This window comes from Suncus etruscus, chromosome 15 (genome assembly GCF_024139225.1).
Source record: "Suncus etruscus isolate mSunEtr1 chromosome 15, mSunEtr1.pri.cur, whole genome shotgun sequence".
In the NCBI taxonomy this organism is placed as follows: Eukaryota; Metazoa; Chordata; class Mammalia; order Eulipotyphla; family Soricidae; genus Suncus; species Suncus etruscus.
This window is the reverse complement of record NC_064862.1, coordinates 59324430-59334731: the sequence shown is the minus strand read 5'-3', so window position 1 is coordinate 59334731 and position 10302 is coordinate 59324430. Positions and strand designations below refer to the sequence as shown.

Sequence of the window (10302 nt, the reverse complement as noted above, 5' to 3'; positions counted from 1 at the left end):
GGCAAAGCGCTCTACCGGCTATGCTTAATTCTAACCCCTACATAGGTTATCTTATTTCTCACAACCACCTCCACACAAATGTTTCCATTTCAGAGATAAGAGGTGGTTCCAAAAGGTTAAGGATTTCACTTCAAATCACATGGGGGCGGCAGGAAGCCCGAGAGCACTGAGGGTAGGGAGAGCACTGAGGGTAGGGCGTTTGCACAGAGCAGACCTGGTTTCAATCCGTGGCATCCCATATGGCTTCCTGTGCCTGCCAGGAGTGGTTTCTGTGTGTAGAGCCAGGAGTAACCCTGGTACTGCTGAATATGGCCCCAAAACAAATCACAGGAATGGAGAGATACAGCAGGTAGGGTGTTTGCCTTACACACAGCTGACCCAGGTTTGGTTCCCAGCATCCCATATGTTCCACTGAGCAGCACCAGGAGTAACTCTCGAGCATCACTGGGTATGTCCCACAGAAACAGATAGTGAGATCCTGGGCTACCTTGACCATCACATTTTTATTTGGCCTGAGAAAGAAGTCAGTCTTTCCAGCTGAGAAAGGAATACAATGTAAATTCCCCCACCCCCCCCTCCGTGCTTCCATGAATTTGTATTTTCCTCACAATTTACTTGGTCTTTGGACAACAGCCGGTTCACTCCTGGTGGGCTCAGGGAACCCTATGGGGTGCAAGAATTGAACCTCAGTTGCATTCAAGACAAGCATCTTCCCAGCTCCCCTATGTCTCCAGTCTCTCCTCATAAATTTAAACACTGCTGCTCAATTATTTTGGTCTGAGACCTAATAAGCCAAGTTCTCTTTTCCTAATAAGTTTGTTAATTCCCACAGACCAAGCCCTAGGGGTGCTTTCCTTCACTGTTCCGATCTGTGAGAATTAACATTAACTTTTCAAAGAAATCACCTGAAGTTTTGAGTGGTCAATGACTCGCCCAAAGGGGCTAATAGACAGATCCTGGAACTATCTCCAGCTCCTAGAGGTTCTCCTTCCTGCAAGTACTGGCACTTCAAAAAAAGGTGAAGTGTGGGTTTCTAGAATCCCAACGATCTCGAGTGTAAACCTGGGCCGTTACTGCCCTCAAGCGACGGAGATCAAGCAAGCAAAGGGATACGCGGTGTAAAAAAATAAAATAAAATAAAAACGGGCATTAAGACCACGTTGCTTGGAGGAGCGCTCGGCCCACCCTTCTACTGCACGGAGGTCAGATTCGGAGGGGTGATCTGGGGTGCAGGATTACATTCCGCTCCCTTAAGTCACAAGACCGGCGGCTGGGTTGTCTTAGACCCTCCCAGGCGTCGACTTTGCAAAGACCAACACGCGTGGTGAGACGAGTACAGGAAAAAAAAATGCGAGCCCCCTCAGCAGGTCTCAGTCTCCCAGGCAGCCCAGGGGCCCGGAGGCGAAGGGCGGCTTCCCATCTGCGGGCAACTCTCGCACCCGCGCGGGTTCCGGCGGGTCTTCCGTCCTTCCCTCCCTCCTTCCAGGAAGCGCGCCGCGCCGCCTGGCCCCGCCCCTAGGCCGGCCGGGCCCCGCCCCCGGACCGGCCGGGCCCCGCCCCTTGTTCCCGGGCTTCGCGCGCCACGGCCCCCAATGCGCTTCCGGCTCCGAGGGGAGCGTGGGCCGCGGCGGTCCCCGCGAGCTGCGCTGCTTAGAAAGGCGCCCGGATAAGTGTGGCCGTGGCCGGCACGACCCGCTCGGGCCTTCTTTCCAGAACTCCGCTGCGGCTCGGGGAAGGGCCCGGCGTCCTCCCGCCAGTGACGAATCTGCAGCCGCGGAGCCCCGCCAGCCGGGACGGCGCTCCGCTCGCTCGGGGGAAGAGGAGCCCGGAGCGCGCACATCCTGCCCGCCGCGCCGCCCCGCCCCGCCCGCCCGCTTGGCGAATCTGCGCCTGTCGGACGCGGCGCTCGGCTCTGCCCAGCCCTGGCCCGCCGCCCCCCGCGCCCCGCCCCCTCCTCCTCGGGGACCAGCCTCCGCTTTCGCCGCCGCCGATTCGTCAAGCGCCCGCCCCGGCCCGCAGCCGCCGGAGAGCCGCGCGCGGCCCAGCCCACTCCCCGGGGGATGCGGCCCTTCGCCCGGCGCCCCGGGCCGCGACTCTCGGACTCGAGCGGCCGCCGGCCCCGGCGGAGCGGCGGTCGGCGTCGTGGGGCGGCCGGCGGCGCCCGTGGCGAAAGTGCGACTGCGGACGCGGCGCCCGCTGGGCCTCTCGCAGGTGGCGCTGGTGTTTGGTGCGCGCGCCGGGGAGGTGGTGGTGGTGGTGGTGGTGGGGCGCCGCCGCGGCCGCCGCCACCGCTGCGGGGCCGGGTCTCGCGCCGCCGCCTCGCGCCGCCGAGCTGCCGCGCGGGGTGGGGGAGGAGAGCGGGAGCCGCGCGCGGGTGAGTGCGGGCGAGCGGGGCCGCGTCGCGCGTGCGCGGAGCCGGGGCCCGAAGGCGCCGGAGCGGGAGGAGAGAGCGAGGAGCGGGGCGGAGAGGGCAGTGGCGCGCGGGCCCCCACCCCCACCCGCGTTCGGGGCGGCCGAGCCGCGTCTCGCGGGCTCCCCAACGCCCCGAAGCGGTGCCGCCTCTTGGCCGGAGGCTCCGGGCACGGGCGCCGGAGCTGGAGCCGAGCCGGGCTCGGCCCGGGCCGCTTGGCCGGTGAGGGGGCGGGCGGGGGCGGGGCCTGCGGGCCCGGGGGAGGGGTCTGCCTGCGCCTTGGGGGGCCCGGGGGCGCGAGCTGGGGAGAGCGGGAAGGTGAGGGGGCACGCGATGGGGCCTGGCTGGGGGCCTTTGGGGAGGGTTGGGATGGGAGGGAGGTGGAGAGAACGGGGTGCCGAGAATGGAGGTGCTGGGGGGTGGCACCTGGGGGGACCCCCTCGCTGATCGAGGTGAGGTTTAAGGTGGAGAGACCCCCGGAGGCAGAGCTCCTGGGAAGGGAAGGCGGGGAGTCAGGGAGTCAGGCCTAAGTCCAGCCTTCTTAGGGATCTCTCTCTGCCTCTCCCCTGGCAGTGTAAATGAGCAAAGATGGATCAAGAAGGTGGGGGAGATGGGCAGAAGGCCCCGAGCTTCCAGTGGAGGAACTACAAGCTCATCGTGGATCCTGCCTTGGACCCTGCCCTGCGCAGGCCTTCTCAAAAGGTGTACCGCTATGATGGAATCCACTTCAGTGTCAACGTGAGTGCCCCAGACCTACCTTGTCTTTGCCATCGAGTCAGCTCTGTGGCCCCCACTCGCCGGTTCCCCTCCTCATGAGCACCTCGAATTCCATTCGTAGCCTCACTTCTTACAAGTGGGCAGCCAGAACCTGGCTCTTGCAAGAATGGTCTCGCTCAATAACATGGTTTCACCTTGAGCTATCTTCCTTTCTAGGACTCAAAGTATATACCGGTTGAAGACCTTCAAGATCCCCGTTGCCATGTCCGATCTAAAAACAGGGACTTCTCCCTCCCAGTTCCTAAGTTCAAGGTATGTGTCTGCTACTCTTCTAGTGGGCTGACTGCTGGAGGCTGTGGAGCAGCATCCGGGCTGGTCCAGTCTTAACTTCTAGAAAGGTGATGTAGCCTGAGAGGATGAAAGACAGGTTTATTCTACTTTTACTCTCTGCTCTGCCTATCAGTATATGTTTTCAGCGTCATAATACGATTGTGTCCCGTTGTTACATCTCGGTGTCTCGACCTTCAGAGGAACTCCTCTGTAGTTCTCTGATCCTTGCCCTCTTATTTGGCCTTTAGATACTTTGTCTCATGTCTTCACAGGGTTTCCATTCTCTAAATATACATATCTTTTTTTTTTTTTTTTTTTTGGTTTTTGGGCCACACCCTGTGGTGCTCAGGGGTTACTCTTGGCTGTCTGCTCAGAAATAGCTCCTGGCAGGCACGGGATTCGAACCAACCACCTTTGGTCTTGGAGCCACTGTGCTATCTCTCCGGGCCCTAAATATGCATATCTTTATTAGATCTTTAAAGCTGATGGTTCTGTTTCCTTAATAAACACTATATTCTTTCTTTTTAAATAAGTCAATTGCAGGGTTTCTTCACTCCACTTTTTTTACTCTGTCCACTTTTCTTTACAGTCGTTTTCAGATTTATGATTTCAGTCTGTCTCTTTCATACCTATTACCAAATGTTAATAAGTTCCAGCCAAGATCAGTCTCCTAAGTTCTGATTTAATGTCCGTTGGAGAAACAGGCTCTGTAGCCATCCCAGTGGTTCTTAACATCTTCATCTTGCTCTCCTTCCCCTTTCCTTTTTCTGAGTGATCACACCCATTGAACTAGCTGGGAACCTGGGAGTCATCTGGGATTCTTTCTCCTTTGACTGTCACATAATCTGTAGGCAAGTCTTGCTCACTCCTGATCTTAGTTTGTTTCCTGCATATTCTTGTTTGTTTTTTGTTTTTTTGGGCCACATCCTGTGATGCTCAGGGGTTACTCCTGGCTATGCGCTCAGAAATTGCTCCTGACTTGGGGGACTATGTGGGATGCCAGGGGATAGAACCGAGATCCTTCCTGGGCTAGTGCAGGCAAGGCAGATGCCTTACCACTTGCACCTTCACTCTGGCTCCATCCTGCATATTCTTATATTTGTTTTAAGTGGCTTCTTTGTCTCTTGTCATCTCATATACCACTTCACTGTTGTTTGACTCTTTTGTCCTATTATTCTTTTGTTTTTTTGTTTTTTGGGTCACACCTGGTGGCGCTTGGGTTTATTCCTGGCTTTATGCTCAGAAATCACTCCTGGCAGGCTTGGGACAATATGGGATGCCGGGACTCGAACCACGACTTTCTGCATGCAAGGCAAATGCCCTACCTCCATGCTATCTCTCCGGCCCCTGTTTTATTATTTTTACTTTACTATTGTCTCCACTTTGTGCATTGGCATATATGGCCAAGCATCATCATCCCATGGCTTAGTATTGCACATCAGTATCTACCCTACTAGTCATTTTCTAGAAAATGCCAGGTTTCGTGCCCTTTTTGTTGTAAACTCCTTTCTTTTATAATATCTGAGACTGACATTTGGGGGGGTGACAAACCCAGAGGCGCTCAGGGGTTACTCCTGGCTCTGTGCTCAGAAATCATTCCTGATAGGTTTGGGGGACCATATAGGATTCTGGGGGTCAAAAGCGGGTTGACCGCATACAAGGCAAATACTCTACCTGCTATGCTATGGCTCCAGCCCCAAGAATGACATCTTTATGAATTCTCCCAGCCATTGTTCTGGGACAAGGAACAACAGTTTCCTTCTCTGGGATTCCATATAACATCTTTAGGATAAGAGAGAATACAGCAAATAGGGCAGTTGCCTTGCACAAGGCCAATCCAGGTTTATTCCCTGTACTTCATATGGTTACTCAATCCTTGCATGAAAATCACCATCTTCACCTTTAGTTGTTCAGTCATGTGATTGTCAGTCTTGTCTACTTTCTTCACTTTTTTTTGTTTGTTTTGGGTCACATCTGTCAACTCTCAGGACTTATTCCTGTCCCTGAATTCAATGATTACTCCTGGCAGACTCCAGGAGCTTATGAGTTGTTGGGGATCCAACCTGGATCAGCCACAGGCAAGGCCAGCACCCTACCGATTACTATTTCTCTAGCCCCAGGGATTTCTTTTCTTTTTTTTTTTTTTTTTTTTTTTTTTTTGGTTTTTGGGCCACACCCGGTGACGCTCAGGGGTTACTCCTGACTATGCGCTCAGAAGTCGCTCCTGGCTTGGGGGACCATATGGGACGCCGGGGGATCGAACCGCGGTCCGTCTCCTAGGCTAGCGCAGGTAAGGCAGGCACCTTACCTCGAGCGCCACCGCCCGGCCCCGGATTTCTTTTCTAAGCAGCTATCTTTCCCATCTTTGTTTTCATAGTTCCTAGTTCAAGGTAATTCAGTAAATATTGAGCCAATATATCATTGGCTAATTTCTACAACCAACTTCTACAGCTAATTTCTGCATGTTTATTTCATGGTTTGTTTATACTGTTAGTCTGGTGAGAATTTAAGAAAGAGGGATTAAAGTAGATGGGGCCTTGTATGTGGTCAACCTAAATTCTATTCTCAGCATCCTATATGGCCCTAGGACATTGCTAGGAGTAATCCCTGAGCACAGAGGAAGAAATAACCTGAGCATTGCTATATATGCCTCACAGCAATCACAATCCAAAACGATAAACCGTATTTAGTTTGGAGGCCACCTTTCCTTGTCACTTAGTCTCTTTTTTTTTTTTTTTTTTTTTGGTTTTTGGTTTTTGGGCCACACCTGGTGGTGCTCAGGGGTTATTCCTGGCTGTCTGCTCAGAAATAGCTCCTGGCAGCCACGGGGGACCATATGGGACACCGGGATTCGAACCAACCACCTTTGGTCCTGGATCGGCTGCTTGCAAGGCAAACGCCGCTGTGCTATCTCTCCGGGCCCGTCACTTAGTTTCTGAGTCAAGTCTCACCTGATGTTATGTATCTCACTAAAATTTCCCCATGGATAGAAGAATAAACAAATGAGATGAAAGACCTGAGATGAAAGCTTGTTTTCTCCACAGCTGGATGAATTCTATATCGGCCAGATCCCACTGAAGGAAGTGACTTTTGCAAGACTGAATGATAACGTGCGAGAGACCTTCCTGAAGGATATGTGCCGGAAGTATGGTGAGGTAGAAGAGGTGGAGATCCTTCTTCACCCTCGTACCCGCAAGCACCTGGGGCTGGCCCGCGTGCTCTTCACCAGCACTCGGGGAGCCAAGGAAACAGTGAAAAACCTTCACCTTACCTCTGTTATGGGCAACATCATCCATGCCCAGCTTGACATCAAAGGTGAGGGCTCCTGTGACTGCTGACTTGGTTGGGCAGCAATGGAGACTATACATGCAAATGCCTTTGGATTCAGCCTTTCTAGTTCCATGTGTGGTTATGGAATCAGTGTTTTCCTGAGACGCATATGGCTTGTGTTTTCTTTGGCAAGGCTGGGATCACCTAGTGTATAGCTGTTGGCTAAGAAAACTTGGAGGGTTACATATTGTTGGATGAGTAGAAACTAGTGTATAGCATTGTCAACTCGGACCTGGTTTTGGTAATGAATTCCCAAAATTGAGTGAAGCAGTCAGGGTGTCTGCTGGAGAGCACTAGGGAGCCTGGGGACTGTGGTGTCATCTCTTAGAGTACAGAGTCAGTCTCAAGGAGATTACAGTTAGTTGGCTTTAGCCCCATTGCAGGTGGAATTGAAGACTAATTGCTATGTGATCTTTGTTTTTATTATTTATTTATTTTGGGGATTTGGGCCATGCCCTGAAGCACTCAGCTTACTCTGGGCTCTGTTTTCAGAAATCACTCCTGGCAGACTAGGGTGACCATATGAAATGCTGGGGATAGAACCTGGGTTGGTCCTGGATTGGCCATGTGCAAGGCAAATGCCCTACCACTGTGTCATCACTCTGGCCCCTGTGATCTTAGTTTTTGAATCATAAATCTGGGTTTTTGTGTGAAATCTTATGCCTTTTTTTTTTTTTAAGTATTTTAGTTTTTAGGCCACATCTGGTGACACTCGGGTTACTCCTGGCTCCGCACTCAGACTTGGGGGACCATATGGGATGCTGGGAATCGAACCCGGGTTGGTCCTGGGTTGGCCACATGCAAGGCAAATGCCCTACCTGCTGTGCTATTGCTTCGGCTCCATGATTCTTTTTTTTTTTTTTGGTTTTTGGGTCACACCGGCACCGCTCAGGGATTACTTCTGGCTCTACGCTCAGAAATTGCTCCTGGCAGGCTCGGGGGACCATATGGGACGCCGGGATTCGAACCCATGACCTTCTGCATGAAAGGCAAACTCCTTACCCTCCATGCTATCTCTCCGGCCCCGGCTCCATGATTCTTAAAATGTTACAGACCATCCAAATTTTATGCCTGGGCATGTTCAAAGGATATCCTCCAATATTTTTTTAAGCCAACATGTGGGGAATATAGAACACAACTGAAGCCTGGTTTGCACACTCAGGGTGCCATTTTGCAATCTTTAGTCTATAGAATTTGGTAGAATCTAGCATCATATGATCTAGTTTGAATTCAAATTCTGTCACTGACCAAAACTGACTTTGTGCAGCTCATTATTCTTTTTTGTTGTTGTTTTTGTTTTTTTGTTTTTGGGCCACACCCGGCAGTGCTCAGGGGTTACTCCTGGCTGTCTGCTCAGAAATAGCTCCTGGCAGCCACGGGGGACCATATGGGACACCGGGATTCGAACCAACCACCTTTGGTCCTGGATCGGCTGCTTGCAAGGCAAACGCCGCTGTGCTATCTCTCCGGGCCCAGATCATTATTCTTTAAACCTTTACAGTAGACGTTACTGTTGCGTCTGCTAATCATCCAGCATAAAATGAGATGTGAAGTGTTTTTATAAACTGAAGAGGCTGAAAAGATGCTTGGCATGATTCCTTTACCATATACCCATGCTATCAGTATTGCTGGATATGGCCTGATTTGCTTCAACACCTCCAGGCCTGCACTGTCATATCTGGATCATCAGAAGTGGGCCTTGAGCTCTGGGCACCATTATGAAGATGCCCCACTTGATGCCTACCCATTAGACTCTAGGTTTGGCCCCTCAGTTTATTCTTATTCAAAAGCAAAGAGTCTAGTGGATTGGCCCCAGACTTGAATACAGCGGATATGGGTTTGATTCCCAGCACCACATAATATCCCGTGAGCATCACCGATATGGCCCAAAAACAAAAAAAACAAACTGAAGTAGTGTACCTTATGACATTTGTGAGAACTTTGATGTAGAGATGAGCTAGAAGAACCCAACATTTCGATTGAAATCTCCAACCCATGACTTTCAAGAAATTGTAGGAAGCTTGAGGCCTGGATACAAACAGGGAATACCACAGCAGGGTAGACTTGAGATTATCAGACTCTTTTTTTTTTTTTTTTTTTTTTTGGTTTTTGGGTCACACCTGGCCAACACTGAGGGGTTACTCCTGGTTCTACGCTCAGAAATCACTCCTGGGGCCGGGTAGGTGGCGCTGGAGGTAAGGTGTCTGCCTTGCAAGCGCTAGCCAAGGAAGGACCGCGGTTCGATCCCCCGGCGCCCCATATGGTCCCCCCAAGCCAGGGGCGATTTCTGAGCACATAGCCAGGAGTAACCCCTGAGCGTCAAATGGGTGTGGCCCAAAAAACCAAAAAAAAAAAAAAAAAAAAAAAAAAAAGAAATCGCTCCTGCCAAGCTCGGGAGACCATATGGGATGCCGGGACTTGAACCATCGTCCTACTGCATGCAAGACAAGAGCCTTACCTCCATGCTATCTCTCCGACCCCTTCAGACTCTTAATCCCATTTTCCTTCTTGCAGGACAACAACGAATGAAGTACTATGAGCTGATAGTAAATGGCTCTTACACACCCCAGACGGTGCCCACGGGTGGCAAGGCCTTAAGTGAGAAATTCCAGGGCTCTGGTACAGCCACTGAGACGGTGAGAAGCTTGCAGTTGCCGCTACCTTCCGCATGTAGCAAAATGCTTGAGTGCCAAGAGGTCTTTGGGAGGCTCTTGAGTTTTTTAGCAAATGCCAAGAAAGGTGCCCAGATGTTTTTGAAAGATGGGAAAGTGGGGTTCTTGTTTGCAGTGGGCAGGCTGTCGGGTATTTGTTCTTTTTTTTTTTTTTTTTTTTTTGGGCCACACCCGGCGATGCTCAGGGGTTACTCCTGGCTGTCTGCTCAGAAATAGCTGCTGGCAGGCATGAAGGACCATATGGGACACCGGGATTTGAACCAACCACCTTTGGTCCCGGATTGGCTGCTTGCAAGGCAAACACCGCTGTGCTATCTCTCCGGGCCCCGGGTATTTGTTCTTATCCTTTCTCCTTCTCTTTGCTCCCTGCAGACTGAGTCCCGCCGCCGTTCCTCCTCAGACACGTCTGCCTACCCAACAGGCACTGCTGTGGGCACACCTGGCAATGGCACCCCCTGCTCACAGGATACAAGCTTCTCCAGCAGCCGACAGGATACCCCATCTTCCTTTGGCCAATTCACCCCGCAGTCCTCCCAAGGAACCCCCTACACATCTCGGGGCAGCACGCCCTACTCTCAGGACTCTGCCTACTCCAGCAGGTGCTGGGTCCCCCGGATTTTGACGAGCTACCACTGGGAAAAAGAAAGCCTGGGGTGTCTTGAGAAGGGAATTAGGGAGGTGGATAATTTGTCCCCTTCTCTGCGGATTCAGCCCTGTCCTCAGAGACTCTTGCAATCAGAGCTTGCAATCAGAGCCCAGCAGCATTTAGATGTTCTGGGTACAGAGAAGCCTTACTAGGTAAGGTTTAGTCATATAGAGCTGAACTCTGCTAACTCCTGAACT

The 10302-nt window shown here is 52.0% G+C and overlaps 1 protein-coding gene across 1 annotated transcript in view; it reads left to right on the top strand.

Annotated features, from left to right (window-relative positions):
* Positions 1-2281: 2281 nt before the first annotated feature.
* SETD1A (SET domain containing 1A, histone lysine methyltransferase) overlaps positions 2282-10302 on the top strand; it is a 30374-nt gene continuing 22353 nt past the window's right edge. The window contains exons 1-6 of the mRNA XM_049789081.1: positions 2282-2374; positions 2984-3148; positions 3344-3439; positions 6502-6772; positions 9302-9423; positions 9832-10058. Coding sequence (XP_049645038.1) covers positions 2999-3148; positions 3344-3439; positions 6502-6772; positions 9302-9423; positions 9832-10058 — 866 coding nt within the window. The 5' untranslated portion in view covers positions 2282-2374; positions 2984-2998. The remainder of the gene's footprint in view (positions 2375-2983; positions 3149-3343; positions 3440-6501; positions 6773-9301; positions 9424-9831; positions 10059-10302) is intronic.